Below are 21774 nucleotides of genomic sequence, written 5' to 3'. Positions count from 1 at the left end.
ATAAATATAAATATGTTATATTGCTATTATTTGTTTCTTTCTGTTTCTAAAAATGTGCCTGTGTAAAACTATATACTTAAATCTAATGTTTGTTCATTGGGCAGCACATCATATTTTTTAAAAACAAAATTCTCCAGAGTAGTAATCTTGCAGCAATGATACTGCTGCTAGTGGCCTCATCAATATATTATTCAGTATTTTGAAACTGATTGTGCCTTCAAAATGGGCATCTATACCCCAGTCTAACATGAGCCAATGTAGTGCTTTGGAAAAAATGAGAGTTTCCAGAAGTAATTTAAAAAAAATTGACTTCAGAGGGAGTTTACCTGATTAAGGACTTGCAGTAATATGCAAGTATCCTGGCATTATTATTTCATCCTGCAGAACAAATATAAATCAGTGTGAACCTTAAACGTGCTGCAGAACGACTCTCTGAAAAAGGTTTCAGCGCCATCTTTTCAACAGTAGGACAATCTCATTTATACTGCAGGTGGTGGTTTGTTTATTTCTTGAGGCTTCTAAAGCTTCATTGAGTATGATGGAGTTGAGGTCAGTCCGAGTGTGGTTAGTGCCATGCAGTGCACTTTGAAGTTTTCTGCTTGTGAGAGTTCCTGTGGGATTTATCACAGTGTTGCCCAGTTGATTGTATGTTAGTGTTATAGGACAGCATAACAGGGCAGTGTGCCCCTTAAAGGGCCAGGGGAGCCAGGGAGCAGCCTGTCCTATTCTGAAGAGGAGCCCAGCTGGCAGGTGCTGGGAATCATCTGTCCCAGTCAGACAACATTTAGTGATTGGGGGTAATGGATCCCAGTCAGGGGATATAATTGAGGGCCCCAGTCTCTGGCTGCAGTAGATGGCTGCAACAGAGCAGGAAAGTCCTGCGGACCCTCCTACGTTGGGCTAAGGTCCAGTGCCTTAAGCTTTTACAGGCCAGAAAGCCCCACAATCTTAGCTGTAGAATGTGTTACAGTTTTTTGTATTAAAGAGTCTTGAAGAGCTGGATTCTTGGGCATGGCCAGTTGTTTATCCCAAACTGGTGTTCAGATCCACTAGCCTCTATATCACCTATTCAAACTACCAGAAAAATACCACAGAGCTGCCCAGAGGATTCAGGGGGCCTGGGGCAAAGCAATTTCAGGGGCCCCTTCCATAAGTTGCAATACTAAAGAATACTATATTCTCATGGGGGCCCCTGCAGGGCCTGGGGCAAATTGCCCCATTTCCTCCCCCCCCCCCCCCGGGCAGCCCTGAAATACCACTCCTATTGATGGCGGTTAATTGTGTGTATGTGTGTAATACAGACTATATAAGGAATATTATATACTTTTCTTGTTTATTTTAACAGCTAGACCAAGCAACCCTGTCTCTAACCGCACGGGAAGATTACCTTGATAATACCACAGAAGCTAAATCTGTAAGTATTAGTAACTTGAGCTTTGATAAATCATTTTCCCACTATGAATTTTTTTCTTTTTAGCTAAGCTCCAAATTGAGACTGGGCTCTGTGGTTTGCTATTTATGCTTGTTTATACTACAGTTAATTGCATGTCTCTTGTTCTCATCCAGAGTATTCTTCATTTTAGAAAAATTATAAAAATAAAAATTCAGCTCTGCATTTCCTCTGAACCAAACCTGAACCTTATAGTAAGCTTTGGCTTGGTTCAATTAACTATGTAAAATAACCTAATGTCTCTAAGCACCAACACTGTATTAAGTTCTGGTATTTTAGATCATTATTGTCAAATACATTTAGATGTATTTAATCCCAGAATGAGGAGGCCCTCAATAGGTTCCAAGGTCTTCAGTTTCTTTTCTTCCTATGGCCCCTTCCAAACCTCTCCATACTCACAGTTGAGTAGGGATTGCAAGATCCAAAAGTGTTCAATGATTATCCCAATATTTAGTACTTGCAACACCTTTCCCCCTAAGTATGATGGGAAATTATGCAATGTCCAGCACCTGTAGCTCCAGACTCTACAAATATATCCCCACAGTCTTCATGGGGCATTGGTGATACCCCTCATCCAAGTTCTGACCCTTTTCCTTCCCCCTCCCAGCTCTCAGGTGAGCTAGTGAGTTTTCCAGTGGCATCCCTCTGGCCAGGTGGTGTGTCTCTAGTGAACTACATCTACCAGAAGGTGAAATATGTAGTTAATTGGAGTATAATTTTATTCCTGTCTTGAATGCTGGCTGATAGGATGCCCTCCAAGACATCAGAGGACCTAGGGCATCCAAAAGGTCAGTGCAAGACTGGAGGAGGAGAGTGAGTTGTTGCAGAGAGTTCATTCTAGGAATATATTTTCTATGCAAATATACATATTCAATTGCTTTGTAAGGGCTTGCCTACACACAGACTTAGTGCACAGCAAGCTGGGGTGTAAATCTACAGGACACTAGCTTGCCATGAACTGGCCATGTGGATACTGCTATGCACGCTGTTTGATACAGTAGTAGGTCAAAGCACCATAGTGAACTTTTAGTCTACACGGCCGCTAGTGCATGGTATGCTAGTGTGCTGTAGATTTACAGCTTGGCTTGGTGTATACTAACTCTCTGAGCTCTAACATCTGTAGGTATGTCTCAATCCAACACACACATGCCATTTGGTACATTTTGAAAGCTATATTCAGTGAACCACAGAGAGATCCTGTCAGCACAGTACCTATTATGGCGTTATTTCCCTGGTTCTCCTGCGGTGGAATCAAGCCAGTCTCACAAAATGCTTATATTCCACTTGAAACAATGACTTAAATGCAGAATACTTTTCTTTTTACTGCTACAGCCACCTTAGACGTAACTGTAATGCTCATTTCATTCTTCTTTCTCTTCAGTATAGAGAAGCCTTTTTGCAGTTCATGGTTGATATTGCAGTGCTTTTGGGTGCTAATGCCTCACGGGCAGAGTCTGATATGAAGTCAGTTCTGAAACTGGAAATTAAAATAGCTGAGGTTAGTAATTTTCTAATGTGTAATTGTAACTAACTACTAAAAAGATGCACGAATTGAAACTATTATATTACTGGTTTTCCTTTGTGCAATTATTTTATATTAACATACTTCGTAACATTTCTTGAAAGGTGAAGTGGAGGAGTAGAAACAGTAGTGAAAGTATGAAAAAGAAAAGCCCAAAGCAAACCTTCTGTATTTGTTAACTGTTAACTCAGAAATCTGTTCTGAAATAACCAACCACGGGAGTATAGTCCATCCTTTAAATCTGCAAAATAATTATTAGTTTGAGTTTTGATGTAGGCTGTTTTAGTTAAATGTGTCGCCCGTAGTGCAATCAGCTGGGCAATGTATTATCATTAACTTATGCTTGTGAGGAAGGTTGAAGTAATTGTCTAAGTAATACCATTAAGTATTATTACAAACAGTTTTATGTCTAGCTTTCCTGTTCTAAATGTTCTAAAAGACAACATTATTTTGTTGTCTTTTAGAACATTACGGCCACCTGAATTGTGTGGGCTTTTGTTTGTTCAATTACAGAATGATGGGTTTAGTCAATCAATATTCCATTTGTATCTGCATGAAAAATAAGGCCATGGTAGGAAAATGGATCCCTACTCACTCCTATTTATACTTGCTTTTTACCCATAAAACTCCTAGATCTCTGGAAACTGTTTGGAGACAAAGGCAACATTTGTGATAGCCCTGTGCTTCTTGCTCCGCTGACCTACATGCCAGCATGGCTCCTGCAGGGACTTTTCTCCCAGAGGTTGCATATCCTGCTAGCATTCCTGTGAACTCCTTTGGTCAGGGTGAGCAGGAAGGGTTTCATTCAGTGGTGACAAACTGTTATAAATTAGTGCTGCCCCATCAGCATTAATGTACATGGAGTTTATGGTTTCTTGACAGAGCTGTGGAGAGCAGCCATCCATTCATCCCACCACCTTCTAACACAGGGGTGGCAAACTACGGCCCATGGGCCGGATCCAGCCACTCAGGGCTTTGGATCCAGCCCATGGGATTGCCCCTGTGGCACCATGGGCCCTGCACCGCTCTCAGAAGCGGCCAGCTCCACATCCCTGTGGCCCCCGGGCAGCGGGGGTGGGGGGCGCAGAGGAATCTGTACATTGCCCTTGCCTCCAGACACCACCCTCCGCAGCTCCCATAGGCCAAGAACAGGGAACCGCGGCCAATGGGAGCTTTGGAGGAGGTACCTGGAGGCGTGGCAAGGGCAGCACACGTGGAGCCCGCCTCCCCCTCTCCCCCAGGGGCCGGGGACAGGGCAGGCATAGAGAGAGCCTGCCACCCTGGAATTGCTTTAGGTAAGTGGTGCCGGGCCGGAGCCTGAACCCCTCCTGCACCCCGCCCCCCAACTCCCTGCCCTAAGCCCCCTTCCTGCACCTTGCACCCCTCCTGCACCCCAACTTCCTGCCCTGAGCCCCCTTGTATACTCTGCACCCCTCCAGCACCCCAATCCCCTGCTCTGACCTCCCTGCTGTACCCTGCACCCCTATGCACCTCAACGCCCTGCCCTGATCCCCCTGCTGCACCCCGCACCCCAACCCCCTTCCCTAAGCCCCCTCATATACCTCGCATCCCTTCTCTGCCCCAATCTCTTGTCCTGAGCCTCTTCCTGCACACTGCACCTGCTCCCACACCCCACACTCCCTCCCACATCCCAACCCTCTGCCCTAGCCCTGCATACAATTTCCCAATGCAGATGTGGCCCTCGGCCCAAAAAGTTTTCCCACCCCTGTCATAATATGTGGAACCTGAAACCTGTGGAGACAATTGGTTAAGCTTGTTGGGGAAGGATAGTGGGTAGCCTGCCATAAAGCCAGTTCTCTCCCTGTCACACACAAACACTATTAGTCTTGATGTGCTGATTTCTGCTGCTGCTTATCACAGAGTAGAAAGTATCATATGGCCCTAAAAGATTTTTTTTGCAGAATTTGGGGTGATCCAAGATGGCAGCAGTGTATCAAATCAAGCATTCAGCTTTATTTTATTCAAGACATGCCTTACGGAACTTGCTTCATTGTAATGAGCATATTCTTCACTGTCTTTCATTAGATTGGAAAAGCAATACATGTTTGTTCAGCTCTTTAGGGACACTGCAAATGGGTGCACTTTCCCCAGACATTGCCATGACTTGTGGCTCCAGTAATTCCTTCGATAAAGCCCTACAGACTTTTAGTTCATGAATTTAGTGCACATGTGAAGCTGCCGCATAGATGAAATGGTATATTATATATACCGTGTGCCCTATATTCATTTTAAGTGAACTTACTTGGGGAAGACTTGTTCGGGGAGAGAAGTAGCAAGAATGGAAGGAAAATATTTCTGAGACTAGATCCTGTGATTAGAGAGGAGAATGGAGTGTTTAGAGAGAATTTGAGGGAATGTGTGGAGGGCAGATGCTAAGATTTCAGGTATATGTGGGTGATTGTGAACTACACACAAGTAGGAGAATTTTGTGGGAGAAAGAAAGTAGAGCGTGCAGGATGAGTTTAAAGATTTGTCAGATGGCGGGGGTGGTACCTGTAGGCATGGAGAAAAATGGAAGTTTAAGCAGGAAAAAGTGGGAAGATTTTGGGGAGTTGAGCCTGTGGGGAGTGCGGGAAGATAAAGATGGCATATGTGAGGGGCAGTGAGGGAAGGGAATTAAAATATCTGAGGAAAGTCATTTTTTCTGTATGGCTTAAGCAAAAGCCAGAGAAACTTGGTTTGGGAGTTTGGGTTGGAAAATTGCCATTAGTTTGGTTGGTCTGGAGTCTTGCCATCTGTGTCCTGTTTAGTTTCAACAGGGTCCATTGTATAGAAATTACCTTAGAATTAGGCTGGAACCAGCATCTGAAATCCTAACACCCTTGAACTTTGAGGACATTTTGAACTGGATCTGAACTTTTGTGCTTGGACTACTTTTTTTATTATGGACAAACTGAAATCTTGGAATCAGGATAATTCTCATAATTTATGAATGGGCCTAGTTTTCTCTGTTGTATTTCTTTTTGACCAGATGCTTTTGAGGAGATGGAATGGACTTCTAGTTGAGGTGATGGAGTGAAGAAGTATTAATGGGCTAAATCTGACTCTCACTTATGTTGCTAAAAATTTGAATGGAGTGACTAGTAATTTAATGTGATGTAATTAGAGCAAAATTTGGCCCAATCTTTAAAAGTAAAAATACTGGATAACTTACTGAAGTGTAATAAGTTAAAATAACATTAGTTAGTTTTTGGTTTAGGATAGCTGACTTTCCTTTGAGGATCGGGAGGCAATTTGTTGCTATGGACTACTTTTTTTTTCAGCTAGTCTGAGATAGTTCTCACTTTGTTAATACCTATCATATTATTTGTAAGAGAAAGATGTTTAAAATATATTTCTTTTCATTTATGTTCTCTAGATAATGATTCCACAGGAGAATCGAACCAGTGAGATTATGTACAATAGAATGAACATATCTGAACTTAGCGCCATGATCCCTCAGGTTGGTGGAAGTTAACTGGAAAATTGCTCTAATGTCTGGACTGTGTAACTCACCATTTACAACTGAAGGTGCTTCAAATGTGCATAGGGCAGCATTTAAAATGAACATTAGTACAAACAGGTGTTCTCTAGTATAATTGTTGTTTTAAATACAGCTGCATCTTTAAGTGCCATAATACTTTCCATGATGAAATTAAATATTTTAAATGAGCAAAAACCTTTGTGTCATTTAACTGAACCCTGCCAATTAATTATGTCTGATCTTCCCTGTTTGTCAACTGTATTAACTGAGCTTTTCTTTGTCCTTTCAGTTTGACTGGCTGGGATATATCAAGAAGGTGATTGACACTAAACTCTACCCTCACCTTCAAGATATAGGTCCTTCAGAAAACGTGATTGTCCGTGTGCCCCAGTACTTCAAAGATTTGTTCAGGATACTAGAAAAAGAAAGGAAAAAGTAAGGATTATTATTTGTTCTGTAGATTCTAAGGCCAGAAGGGACTATTGTGATCATCTAGTCTGACCTCCTGTATAACACAGGCGATAGACCTTCCCCAGAATAATTCCTGGAGTGTATCTTTATATATTTATTTATTTTTTGAAAGCACTCAATCTTGCATTTAAAAAATGCCAGTGATAGACACTCCACCACAATTCTTGGTAAATTGTTCAAATGGTTAATTACCCTCACTGTTAAAAATTTGTACTTTATTTCCGGTCTGAATATGTTTATGTCTAGCTTTAACTTCCATCCATTAGACTGTGTTATACCTTTGTCTGGTGTATTATACTGTGCATTCAACTACACTCAACCCTAACCCTAACCCTAACCCTAACCCTAACTCTAACCCAAATCCGGGACATTTCAATGAGAATCTCAGATGTTCAGTACTCCTTTGGCTCAAGTCTTTACTCAGGTGAACCTCCCATTTGGTTTTGCTTGAATAAAGACTGAAGAATACAAACCTTGTACATAGTAATGCAATTTCTAACTTCAAATAAAAAAACGTGAATTAAAAAAGATCTTGCATTGAGGCTTGCCATTACAGGTGCATCCAGCTCACCATTCTAATATACGTTTAAGGCTTGATTCTCCATGGCCTTGTATCTTGTGTAGTCATATACTGCTGTGATATGGATGTGTAAAATGCTACTAGATTCAAATGGTAGCATTTTGCACCCACTTTGCTCAGGGGTGCAAGACATGGAAGAACAGTCCCTTAGTATAGAGAAAAATGTATATACTTGAATTGTCTGACTTTGCAATACTCCTTTATTACTGAAACTGACCAACAGCTTATGAACTACTCTGTTGAGCTACTTGTTTAATGATTGCCCTTGGGCACACGGTCCCCCAAAGAAAGCAGAAAGTGTGGGAGTAGGCAAAGCCATGACTTTGTCTCCTCACACTCCATGTATTCACAGAGAATTTTTTGTAAGCAATACACATATTGAAAACTATTTCCTCCGAGCACTTACTGGACCCTTTTGAATAGTGAACAAATTCATTAAAATTGCAGTCTGATTGGAGACGGCACACAAAGCAGAATAGGAGCTAAATTCATTGCATGAATTTTTCACAGGTCATTATTCACTCAGCTCTAATCAGTTCACAGTAACTCCAGTGAATTTAATCAAGATATTGTATGGTATGTCCTAGGAATCTTGGATATTAACTTACATCTGTTATATAAGGAATATGTTCTTTCCTCAATGCCCGTTTCACTTTTGTTAAGGAGAATTTGTGTACATTGAGAGAATAAGAGTCACATGTATAACCTGAGAGCAATAAAGGGATTTGTATCCCAAATACAAATCTTTGTAACTATTACAGTAACAATGATTATAACCCTAACGGAACTCAAACTGAAGAACTACTTTCCTGTTGCTTATCCTACTGGTCTGGCAAAAGACAAATAACTAACACTCACTCTTCCATAGAACATAATGGAATAAACTTTTAGAAAACTTGAAGCCTAGTATTCTCTTTGCACTTCAGGATGCTCCTGCAAAATTAGTTGTAGATATGCCCCTGCTGGAGTATGATAGAGAAAGGTTTAGAAGTGCTCAGAATTTGGTTCCACAATTCAGTTAGGAATGCAAAAATTCATGCATAGCTTATGCCTCTCAAGGAAGTCCATTAGTTAGAAAACATTAGTCCATTAGTTAGCATGATGTCACAAAATCCTAGCATTTTATGTAGGTCATCAACTTTATTCGCAGTCAAGGCATAATTCTTCCTCACAGTGTTATCACAAATGCTTGGTCTAGTTCAAAATGTCCCAGGAAACAAGGTTTCTACCACTTCCTTTGGGAGACCATACCACAAACTAACAGACTGCTTTGTTAAGAAATAATCCTCCTAAACTTTCCATCTGTAGCAATCATTTAGCAGTCAAAGTGGGGGCAAAATGTAATCTTCCCAAGGGTTACAATAACAAGGACTTTAGTTACACAGAACTTGGATCTGGGACTTGTGTGTTCTATTCCAGAACTACATCTCAGTGTGGGAAGCAGGGCAAATAGCTCACGTTCTCTGTGCCTCAGTTTCACCATTGGTAAACTTTGGATAATAGTTGCCTCCTTCACACTGGCATTGTGCAGATTAAATAATTTGTAAAGCATTCTGAGAGCCTTAGGTGAATGGCAACACAGAAGTAAAAAGTCCTATTGTTTTAAACCAAAGTGGTGAAATTAGCCCCGTCCATCTCTATTCTTTTTGTACTTTGTGTACTTGGCTGAAGAGACAAAGAATAGAAGCCAAGGATAGGTAAACGGGTTCAGATAAAATATGAACCCTGCCCTTTCCTCTTCCCCATGCTCTTGAAAACAGAATAACCAATCCTCATCCAGAGTTTGAAATGAAACCTTTTTCATTGCTTTATATTTTTGGGTAGCAGGGGATTCAAATACTAGTTCAAAAAGAAAGTACCAGCCCAATTTTTCAGATCCAGTTCAAATAAGATTTGGATAATCTTCATGTATTTATCTAAACTCAGCCCCACCTCCATATCGCTGACTTGATCCAAAAGTTACTGAAATCAATGGAACTACTTCCATTGATATCAATGGGCTTTGGATCAGGCCCATTTTTGAAGTTCATCCATCACTAATTACATTTCCCACCTTTTTATTTTAACTCAGAACAGATTTCCTAGCCCATAATCAAGGATAAACACCACCCAAGGTGGAGCAAGAACTACACACAAAGGAGAATTAAATTTCTTTGGCGTTTAAGTGCTAAATTGTAAAATGTAATTCCTCATGGTAGTGGTCTTTCTACATGGGGTTTTCTCCTTATAAGAATTTCAATGAAAATTAAGCCTTTTATCATTTTAATCCACAGGAATCCTGCAAATACTTTTCTAGATTCTAATAAGATGCAGAGGCTTAATAGATATTGCAGGAGCATGGATGCAGCCCCGCTGAAGCACTTTGAAACTGATAAATGTGAGGCTTGTGGAAATTAGCTCACTTGCAGAAATTTTACTGAGTAGGCACCTACAGCATACTTCAGTTTGTCATTGCTTAAGGAAACCCCACATTGACCAAACATTTTTTGGGAAAGACCTGCTATTTTGAGGTATCATTATTGATCCTGGAGTGTATGTTTCATGTTTCTGATTCAATTCATTCAATCACGACAAAAAGAACTGTTCCAAGTCTTGTAACCTGAGCTCATGCAAGCTAATCTTCTTGATAACATTATATATTAGACATGTATATTTCTAATCACTGAAAAAACATCCAACAGACACACAATATTATATGCAGCAAAGAATCCTGTGGCACCTTATAGACTAACAGACATTTTGCAGCATGAGCTTTCGTGGGTGAATACCCACTTCGTCGGATGCAAGAGACGTGGGTATTCACCCACGAAAGCTCATGCTGCAAAACATCTGTTAGTCTATAAGGTGCCACAAGATTCTTTGCTGCTTTTGCAGATCCAGACTAACACGGCTACCCCTCTGATACTTGACACAATATTATATGATTACATGGACATTTACATACAGGAGGGCAGATGATTGCCACCTAGATCCTAGTGCATGGGATATCAACGCCCACATGTGGAAGGAGACTTGGATGTTGCCACTGCACTGTCCCTCTCCCTTCAGACCTGTGAAGGTCTTGCCACAGTAGGAGAGGATGAGAAAAGGGGAAGCTTGGGAGAAAGGAGTGGTCAGGCTGAGGGTGAAGCCAGGGCAGGTGGTTCTTATCCCTGCTCTGACCATATGGATCTTTCCCGGAAGAAGAAGCTTGTCTGTGAGGGTAGCCACTGTTGGGGAACCTCATGGCTACAGGGCATCCAGTGTCAGTGCTCAGGTAAAGGGATTCCTTGTGGATGGCTTTGACCTCTCTCAGATCTCCTAGGAAACACCAGGTTTGAGGTGGGCCCCACAGGCCTTGCCCAAGGAAGGCAAATCTTTCCTATGCCTCAGGATGCTATCGCAAAATATTCACAAGGGAACCTTCACAGAGTTTTCCTTATTCCAACCTGCCTCCTTCAGTTTTCAATACAGAAGTGGTGCAATCTGTCTGATCATATAATAGAGCTTGTTACTTTATCTTCAGTCATAAATGCTTCCCAAATTATCCTGTTCCCCTTTTCTTAATCATGACTTTTGCTAAATACACTCATGTGCACTCCAAGTGCATGTGATCAGGGGCAAATCTTTAGTGAATAAGAGAGTTACTATAGTTCACACTTGTGTATGACTGTACCAGTGTGTTTTGGGCATTACTGTAGAATACTTTAGTATTTTTGAGAGGGTGAAATCTAAATTCCTCACCTTGATTTTACAATGCACATATGTCTTATACAGCAGGTGCTAGTTACCCCATCACAGTAACCATACACACTGGATTTGAGAGTGTGTTGTTTAATGTTTAGAGAAAGGTAACAGGAGTTGGGCCTCCTGGGAGGGTTGGACAAGTCGCTCCTATCTATCTTCAATCCCTCTAGTATCTGGGAGCTTAAGCTCTTTCTGTGTTTCAGTTTATCCATCTACAAAGTGGGGATAGTAATAATTGCCTACAATAATTCTCAGAGTGCTAATGAAGAAATGCTCATAAAGCACATTGATATTTTCAGATGAAAGGTGCTAATACAAGGATGTTCGGACAGCAAGTGTGAAAAATTGGGACACTTTTTTTCCCAGTGGGCGTGTGGGAGGATGGGGGGGGGGCAGAATAGTTTCCTAAATAAGACAAAGCCACTAATATCAGGACATCTGGTCACCTTAGTTAATACCATGTAATGACTATATATAGTAGCTAATTATCCATTATTTTAGTTTCATGATCATTGTTTGCTGGTCTTACTAGTAAAGAGAAAGAACCTGCACTTTGATTTACAAGTCAAAAATTACCAGATATTGTGTAGTTTCTGTACAGAGCAGTTCTGTAATTACTGTCACTGCATAGCACTTACCATTTGTGTAAAGAGTACCTAAATGAAAATTGCATTGTAAAAAGAGTACAACTATCAGGATACAGATGTGTTAAAAGCATTCTCCAGAAGATGGCTCCTATCATGAAATCAGGCAGTAAATGTCTGTCTTCATGCAATTTCTTCTGTGTAATAGGATTTTATCAATTCGGTCATAGCTCATCATTAATTTTAAAGGTGAAATTTCTGTCATTCAGTTCAAACTGCTCTTACAGAAAGCCATTCAGATATTGCTTCTACAAGTGCTTTGCTGTACATCACATGGAATTAAATGTTTGATAAATATGTATGCCTGATTTAACAGGACTATTGCCAACTATCTGGTATGGAGGATGGTTTATTCAAGAATATTTAACCTCAGCCGACGCTTTCAGTATAGATGGCTGGAATTTTCACGGGTAAGTTCAAGATTTTTCAGTTTTTATGATAGGTGAGACTGGTAGTGACATTCCCCAGGGTACAATCTGAACTGTTGAAAGGTGGTGTCTCCTTAACTCTTTAGCCTGGGGTGCCTTCTACAGGGCTTTGCTCTCAGAACATCCACTCCTGGCCTGTTCACACAGACGGGGCGGTTCCAGGCCCCAGCACGCCAAGTGCGTGCTTGGGGCGGCAAGCCACTGGGGGCGCTCTGCCGGTCGCCGTGAGGGCAGCAGGCAGGCTGCCTTTGGCAGCATGCCTGCGGAGGGGCCGCTGGTCCCGCGGCTTCGGCAGACCTCCGGCAGGGACCAGCGGACCCTCCGCAGGCAAGCTGCCGAAGGCAGCCTGCCTGCCGTGCTGGGGGCGGGAAAATGCTTAGAGCCGCCCCTGCACGCAGACTTCAGCATGCAAATTCACTCCTAACTAAATACATGAACACTCTGACCAGTCACTCCTGAATTACATACAAGTCGACACCCACAAATTCCTAGTCCCAGCCTTGTCTCCCAGAAATTTGCATCTTGTACTGCTCATTAAGCTTCAGAAAAATACAAGCTCATAGAAAGTCCATCATTTCATCAAAGGAAAATAATAATACACTAGCCCCGTTATCCCAAATGGAGTTTCCCCACAGACTTTAACCTAACACACAGGTTAAGATAAAACAATAAGAGTACTAACTACAGAAGAGAGATTTTAAGTGATTACAAATAATGATGCATAAGAACCCGGATTGGTTACAAAAGAGTAAAATGCAAGCTAATGGCTAACTTAACAAATGAACAAAATTCAAAATGAAGTTTTTCCTCACCATATGTTGCAGTAATTTTTACCGTCTGGGTCTCCTTCCAGCCTGGGGACCCTTCCCCTTGGTTCAGTCTCCTTCAGGTATTCACTGATGTGATGAGCAGAGAGATTGGAGGAAGAGTGGAAGTCAGGAGTTTTCCTTCCCTTTTTATAATTCAATTTTTTGTGCTATAAACATCCTTGCTGAGTCACGGTGATACGCAGTCCATTGTGATTAAATGTAAATTTCTTGTTTACACCTTACCGTTGCTGGAGAATGGCTGCTTACGCATTCAATAGACTTTTAACTCCTGGTTTGGGTGTTGGTCTGTCCTTTGCTTCTGAGAAACTGATATGGGCCTGGTTTTCTTAAACTTGGACCATGTTACAGCAATAATACATAGTAAAATCTTATAACTTCAAATACAATGTTGATACACATATCTTACCAGGAAAATAATGTTTGGCAGATTATGACATTTCAAATGATACCTCACAAGGCATACTTTGTGCAAAATTTATCATAGTCTTATAAAAGTGGTCAACACAATAGTATAGACCATCACAACCACTTATTATCAGTGTTGCCTGATGCTTCCCATTATAAGACCCTGTTTTCAGTCACTTATAACCGTCCCAAGCTTTAATAGTTTGAAATGAATTTTACATTCTGGCTGTCTATCTTAGGCTGAATTTCTGCCAAAATACTTCAGCCATCTGTAAGAGTGAGGGTAGGGGGGAAATGGGTTGCTTATCCCATAGAAATAAACTTCCAGCAATTTTTTTAAATAGCTCTGGCTGTCTCCCATGCTTTGGAGCAGGGACTCAAAATTTGGCAAAGGAGGTGGTCTTTGTGGCAGGGATGTGTCTTTTGCCATCTCCATAAACATATGCCCAAATCTGATCAAGTTATAGGCATGTGCCAAGTAGACTTTGACCAGCTAAAATCTGTAAAGATTCTACCCTCACTGAGCATGCTCAAGCCTCTCACAGCTTCTAGTGACCGGACTGCAGATGCACCATCCCCACAAAGCAGCTGAGCATGATCCCTGTCTACATAGCTCCTATGTGTGATCAGACTGCTGAGGCGCATCCCCACAGAACAACTGAGCATGCCTCAGCATAGGTGTTGAGAAGGACTTGCCCTGTAATTGCTTCTCCAGGCCATGGCAGGTCCGGGCACAGGAACTGACAGCACCATGCTCATCAATGATCCCCATGCTGGCTTGGCAAGGAGACTGGTAGCCATGGTGAGGATGGGAGGCTGAGACTGGTAGCTGAGGTAGAGGCTGGGATTAGGAGCCAGTCAGGGAAGAACTGGCAGCCATTTGCCTGGGGAGGAACACTGAGATCAGGAAGGGAGATTGGCTGCACAAGGAGAATGGGAATAAGAATGAATGTGAGCATAGACGCCAACTTTTTTCAGAGCCGGTGGGTGCTCACACCCGCCCCCGGCCCTGCCCCGCCTCCACCCATGCCCCAAAGTCCCCGCCCCAACTCCACCCCTCCCTGTCCCTATTGGATCCCTCCCCAAATCCCCGCCTTGGCCTCACCTCCTTCCCCAAGCACGCCACGTTCCTCCTTCTCCCCTCTCCCTCCCAGGCTTGCCGCGCAAAGCGCTGGGAGGGAGGGGAGAGAAGCAGGATGCAGTGCCAAGCGCTGGGAGGGAGGGGGGAGAAGCAGGATGCAGCGCCAAGCGCTGGGAGGGAGGGGGGAGAAGCAGGTTATCTCAGGGGAAGCAGAAGCGGTGTGCTCAGGGGAGGAAGCAGAGGTGGAGGTGAGCTGGGCTGGGGGGGGCGGGGCAGGGAGCTGCCAGTGGGTGCAGAGCACCCACCAATTTTTCCCTGTGGGTGCTCCAGCCCCGGAACACCCACGGAGTCGGTGCCTATGAATCTGAGAACTCACGAGTGTAGAGGATAAAACCTACTACCGTTTCACAGGCAACCTTCCTTCTGGCATTTTTAACTTTTGAATGCTTGACTCTGGAACCTTTTAACGTTCTTCTAATGTAGTTTTGTATGTGTGTAATATGTCAAAAATCATACAAATCTCTTGTGAATATACAAACACTTACACGTAATTCTTACCAGATCCAGTAAAAAATGCATATTACTACTGTAGTGATAGAAAATGCTAAAGCTCAGAGTAAAAGTTTAATACCATATCTCTGATTCCAGGATATGTGTGTTCTGTTCATTTACTTCCAGTCCTCCCTTCTTTTCTTTCAAAGGCCCATATCTGTGTAGTTGTATACTTTCTCCTTTCAGGAAGTAAGATATTAAGTAATAGAGCATGAGTCTGATGACACATCTTTGGACTCTATCCAATATATGTTTAATTAAGTGAAGGACTTTGGTAACTAAGTATAGAAAAAAAAGTCAAGTGAGAGAGATGCATAATTTCCCCTATATCTTCTTCAGTTATGTTCTGTGAATGTTTGGGGTCTGCTTAAAATTCAGTGTCCTGAGATTCCTCAGAAGTAGAACAAAGTAAATTCATCAATTTATTAAGTTTGTGAGCAACTGGAGATTGTGTAAAAATCCAGAGGATGGCATACTGTGCATTGTATTATCATAGTCACTTGGTGCTTGATCCAAAGCCCAGTAAATCAATGGAAAAAACCCTACTGAGATCAGTAATGCCCTACTATACAGAGACTCCCCCCCCCCCACAATACAACATAATAAATAGAATGCACATCACTTGCATTAATGTGGTTACAAAAAAGGAGTGCATCCTGATCCGGTTTCGTTGCATCGTTTATACAGCACTGTAATTTGATCAGCTTTACCCACACCAGAACCCCCCCCTTGATGAATAAACTGTTCACTAATATTTCCATTCATATAAAACAAATGTGAATGAATTTTAATAATATCAAATAGTCACATTAAAACTACATTACAAAAACAATATTAAAATTCCAAAATCAAACATTCAAATACAGTTATAACAATAGGTCCAAACAGTGAGTTGTTAATCTGCCTCTTATCAGGGGCAGTGTGACGTTTCACTGCCCTATGGACAAATGAAGGAACAGATTGTGGTGCTCATTCACAACCTGGTCCTTGGCTCTCTCTTGCTCCCAGGGGAGGCCATGTGCTTGTCAATGTATACAAATAGCAAATTACTTCCCACGCTGTGCAGCGCTGTGACTGTTTTGGGAAGATCAGCCAAGACTGCTTAATCCCCTCCCCTGGAGATGGCTCTCTTCCCATCACACTGCCACCCATGATATGGGTGGCTGGAGCAATGAGATGGGCACATTACACTAGAGTTGGGTGACTTGTATTTATTTATTTTTGATTTTTTTTTTAATAAAAATGCATTGGGGGCACAAAACTGCTGAATCTGAGTTAAATTTGATGAATGGTTTCAGGTGATTTTTTTTCTTTTTTTATAGAATTGAAACTCTTCACTTAGAAAATTGTTTCATTTTGACTTCTTGATTTGAAATGGCTTTTTGATTTCAAAATTGGCCCATTTTTTAATCTCCACCACACACACAAAGGCTGAATAACACCTGAAATGGCTGAATCTACATGAAAACTTCAGAAGAAAAATTTGAGTCCATCAAAAACATTTTGGTCGATTTGAAATGAATTGAAAAATGTAAAATATCTTGTTTTGAGTTGGCTCAAAATGTTTTGGTCAGTTTTGAAAATAATACTTTTTTTAATATATTTTTTATTTGATGAATTAAAAAAAAACTTTTTTTTGTACAGTCATAGGTTCCAAACCAGAAGGGACAATTGTGATCATCTAGTCTGACTTTCTTCATAGCACAGGCCATAAAACTCCCCTCCCTCCAATTCCTACAGTGTATCTCTGTTAGTTCAACTAAAACCAGAATTATTACCATGTTTTTTGTTTGGCCCCTACACTGAAAAAGCCATTATTTGCTCAGCTCTGCTCTAAACTTCCTGCATGGGCACATGGAGTGAGCTAAGAGTTTCCCATTTGATAAGTAACTTTTGAACATTCTTAGAGTTGGCCAAAAAAAAAGCACCATAAAATACATTATTTTGTGAAAAAGGCAAAAGCTGTAGAGTAATGTTAATATAAGAAGTATATGGAGATATGCCTATCTCATAGAACTGGAAGGGACTCCAAAAGGTCATCGAGTTCAGCCCCATGCCTTCACTAGCAGGACCAAGTACTGATTTTGCCCCAGATCCCTAAGTGGCCCCCTCAAGGATTGAACTCACAACCCTGGGTTTAGCAGGATTTAAATCACATTCAAACAAGTGTAGTTAGAAAAGCATTTTCTTTATGAAAAAATGTGAGCAACTGGCTGTCCAATCCCAGCTACATGTTTATTAGTGCATCTTTTTATGAGACACTTCTTGGTGGCCAAGTACAATAGAGTGCTGACCTATAACCAGGCTGGCAGGATATTCTGATCCCAAATGGAACCCTTAGAGTTTAGGGGTTGTGCTTTATGACACACCAAATAGCTACTTGCATTTATGTACTCACTTGAGAAATCAAAGAAACTATATACATCGAGTTGGTTGTACACCTTCCAGCACAACATTTTCAAGTTGTCATGTAAATAGGCCATGTGAGGGTTCCCTGCATGTGGGTGAATTCCATCCAGTGTGCTAAACACAGTACAGACAGGGCCCTGAATTTCCAGCTTGCCCCCGCCTGGCAATGGGTTTCAGACCTGAAGAATGTGAATCTTGGCATCAAGAGGTTTAAAATGAAAATGGTTTGGACTTTGCAGAGGAAGAGGAGGGGAAAATCACACAATTAATTAAAAGTGGAAGGTCATTTTCATAGGCTGTAAAACAGGACATCGCTGCTTTGAACAAATTGCTTTGTTCGTAGTATCAGCCATTTTTCTACACAGTAGTGCTAGTAGCACTCATAGCAGGCCAGGCCTCAGTTACATTGTGTTACCTACCAAAGCTGGATTCAAACCAGTGACTTAAAGCTGGAGAACCCTGTGTCTCATAACTAGCCCTGTAAGCCACAGACTCCCTGGATGTGTGGTTACTTTATAGTAAGTTTAAACTTTACATACTATTTCAATTTCATTGGGGGAATTATTAAAGTGACTTTTACGTGATGAGACAAGGCATCAGAGGAAACAAAGATTTCATTTGTCAAAAAAATCATAATCCCTGAATGTGTGTTTGAAACCATTAAAATCTTGAGGATCCCTGTTTTCCTCCATTTTGCACCTTCCTCCTCCCTTGATGGCCATTGCCACATGCCAGTATGTTTTGGGCTGATAAAAGATGAACACAAATCCCTTCAGAGTCCATCAACATTGCTGTTTAATTGACTGGAAAGGGGCTACATTAAGGGCATGCCTATAGTTATGGCCAAAATGGTACTGGTGCAATTGATGCAGTGTTGATGGCAGAGCGCTCTCCCGTCGACTTCTGTACTCCACCTCCCAGAGAAGAGTAAGGTAAGTTGGCGGGAGAGCATCTCCCATTGACACAGCATGGTGTAGTCACAGCGGTAAGTCAACCTAAGCTACGTCGACTTCAGTTACATAACTTACGTAACTGAGGTAGCGTAACTTAGGTCGACTTTCTACCTTCAGTGTAGACCAGCCCTGAGTGACTACAGGCATTGCTTCCTTTCCCGATAACAAATTGGGGAGCAGGCCATTGGGGGAGGCTAGCAATTGGCCCCTCCTCTTCTGCCCAAGGCCCACCCCTCTCCCTTGCCATACACCTCACTCCCCTGCTGGAGCCCAGAGCACTCCCACCCTGGCCGCCAGCCCCTTGCCGCTTGAGTGGCCTCAGTGTCCCCAGTCTGAGCCCTGGAGCGCCGGGTGGGCAGCACACGGGCAAGGCCATGCTGGGCTGTTTGGGGAGGCTCAAGCCTCCCCCAGCGTATGATGCCCACTGCCTATGGGAGCAGGACAAGGCTGGCGGGTACAAAGTGGTGCAGGCAATCAATATATTTTGACTAGCCTACATGCTGACACTTTCTCTCAGCCAAGATACCTCCTCTGGAATCTGACAGCCTGCTATCTCTCCCCATTCTCAAAGTTCTTCCTCCTCCTATAGCTTACTGCCCAATGCACAAACAAAATCATGTTTGGTACATTGAAGGGAGTTGTGGTATAAGAAAATGGCTAGTCAAAAGATATGCATATGTCAAACATTAACTCTGTATTATTTGAAATTTTTTGCTATTACAAATTATTCAATGAAAGATTAACTTTCTCCATGGCTTTTTTCTTCTTTTTTGTTCATTTACTCTAATATTTCTTTCCTTCTATTATACATATTATTACTTTCCCTCTATTTTTTCAGTATGTTTCACCTCACTCTTATTTCTCTGTTGCTTTTCTCATCTAGCCTCTTCCTTCTACTCATTCTGTATATGCTTCTCTTGCTACAGTCTCTGTAGTCTTTCGTTCTCTCTTTCTTACCCTGGCCTCTTACTCTACATCCAACTATGCACGTCTCTCTCACAATTGAACACTGCACCTCCTGCTCTCTCTCAGGCACTAGGGCCACTAGGTGCCAGAACTGAAGGAGCCAGGGGCCATGCCACTTTTTAACAAAAGAAACAAGCGGAGAATTCATGTCCCTGCAGATTCCGCCCCCCCCCCCCCGCAGAATAATAGATTCTGCCAAGGAGGTGCTACAAATATACCTTTTGCCCACTCGGAATTGCTGTGGGACCAGAAGAGAGGGCAGCTGGCTCATTGCTGGAGCAGCCAGCCTTGGAGAGAGAGAGAGCAGGCACGTTGGCCTTGGCCTCCCCACTTGTACAAAGGTTCCAGCGTCCTCTCCTACCTCACACGTTCATGCCCCTCTACACTGTCACACACATTTGCCCCACTCCCCCAACTCAGCGGTGCCTTTTTACACTCTCACTTTTCTACTTCATTCACACACTCATTGATAGCCTCTACTTGTGCTGGTGCTCTCTTTCTCACACTGATAATAGTGTCCTCCCAGAAATGCCCATGCAGGCAGGCATACTGATGACCTTCCACATTCAGTAATTCCTACCCCAATCCTTTGCAATCCTAATGGCAGGCCTGGTTCAGGGGGAATGGGGATTGACCAGAGGGGAGGTCTTTTGGATGATTTTGAAGTTGGTGCAGAATGCTGCATCCTGCTCATTAAATGGTGAATTAGACATTAAGAAGGCAGTTCCTCAGCTGGTGTCTTTTTGAAGACTATGAAAATGCAACATAAATAGTAAAATGATCCTGCTGTTATATTTATTAGGTTATGGCTGTCTGTTACTTTTCAGAATTTACCATGAGGATACTGAGTTATTTCCATGTTTTTTTCTCAAATGGCATGTTCTGATGGTTTATTGTGCAATGCCAACAGGTAATCCAGGGAACCACATCTTTACTGCCTCAGTGGGATAAATGTGTAAACTTTGTAGAAGGAGCACTCCCTTATGTCATTGGCAGGATGTTTGTGGATGTCCATTTTCAAGAAGACAAGAGAGAAATGGTAAGTCCTCCTCAGTCTCTATCTGAAAACTTTTAAATAGTTTCTTTCTCCCAGTAGAATAAATTTGAGGTTGAATTTAGCTTTAAAGAGAGACTTTCCACCAGCAATGATTTTAAAAATTTCACTTATTCAGAGTAATGGATGGTAGGGAAAAACAGAACAAAGAAAAGGAAATGCCTCCTCTCCCTCCAGCTAAATTCAGTCTGTGCATTAATTGCCAGTTCAGGCCTTTGAGACAAATATGTAGCTGGATTTAAAAATGTATCCAGGTAATATTTTCACCATGAATACACTTGTAGTTATGACTTCTAAGATAAGGGTAATTCTTATGGTGCAGGAGCTAACTGGCATTATCACTAGAACTGTAGGATCTGATCCAAGACTTCTCAGCTGTGAGGGTCAAGAAGGATCTCCTCTCTGCAGGTGCAGCATTGCACAGTTGACTGTATGCATTCTGAATATCCTCCCTGGAAGTTTGAGCCAGCATAGGGAATCCTTAACTGATCTGTGGCCCAAATTTTGGGGAAGCTCATATTTAAAGATCAAAACTCAGGATTTGTGATTCATAAAATTTTAGGAAGATAATTTTAAAGAAATCTGTGATCATGTAATCAAACCTCCTGCATAAAATTTCACCCAGTAATTCCTATGGTGGGCAGGAATTATTCTTCCATATTATGTAAGTGAACACGATTGAGCCCAATAACTGGTGATTGATTTAGACCATGCCTTTCAGAAAGCCATCTCTTCTCAACCTAAAGACTTCAAAATAATGCTGAATTTACCATTTCCCTTGATAAATTGGTCTAAAGATTAACTATCCCCGCTGTTAAAAACTTGTGACTTAGTTCCACTTTGATTTTTTCTAATTTTTAACGTAAACTCCCCGCTAATGGATCTTCTCTTTAGTGTGCCTAAGCTGAACCCCAAATACTAGATTCTGGGAAAATTCAGATTTGGATTGAAGGGCCTGATCTAATACACTGTAGTCAATGGAAGGGTTTGACTTCAGTGGGCATTCAATTAGGCCCAGTCTTCTAATCTAAATTTATTGGCTTGATTCAACCTCTAGTTTCTTCAGTTTCATCTGTAGGACCAGGTGTTGGCTGCTGTCAAGGGCAGGATCCCAAATTGACCAGTGGTTTGATTTGGTTTGGCAAAGTCTTTGTTCCTTATATTTTCAATAATGATCTGGATTCCCTTTTTTACTGCTGTAAGCCTTTGTCTTTGAACT

General features: G+C 41.9%; 1 protein-coding gene across 1 annotated transcript in view; it reads left to right on the top strand.

Annotated features, from left to right (window-relative positions):
* Nucleotides 1-21774, top strand: part of PHEX (phosphate regulating endopeptidase homolog X-linked) — a 132251-nt gene that overhangs the window by 38987 nt on the left and 71490 nt on the right. Inside the window, exons 6-11 of the mRNA XM_045020797.1 lie at nucleotides 1346-1414; nucleotides 2832-2948; nucleotides 6352-6435; nucleotides 6746-6891; nucleotides 12194-12287; nucleotides 20412-20540. Of these exons, the coding sequence (XP_044876732.1) occupies nucleotides 1346-1414; nucleotides 2832-2948; nucleotides 6352-6435; nucleotides 6746-6891; nucleotides 12194-12287; nucleotides 20412-20540 (639 nt within the window). The remainder of the gene's footprint in view (nucleotides 1-1345; nucleotides 1415-2831; nucleotides 2949-6351; nucleotides 6436-6745; nucleotides 6892-12193; nucleotides 12288-20411; nucleotides 20541-21774) is intronic.

The sequence above is a fragment of the Mauremys mutica genome, chromosome 1 (genome assembly GCF_020497125.1).
Source record: "Mauremys mutica isolate MM-2020 ecotype Southern chromosome 1, ASM2049712v1, whole genome shotgun sequence".
Taxonomy (NCBI): domain Eukaryota; kingdom Metazoa; phylum Chordata; order Testudines; family Geoemydidae; genus Mauremys; species Mauremys mutica.
Note: the sequence above shows the minus strand (reverse complement) of the source record. Positions and strands in the feature narration are given on the sequence as shown.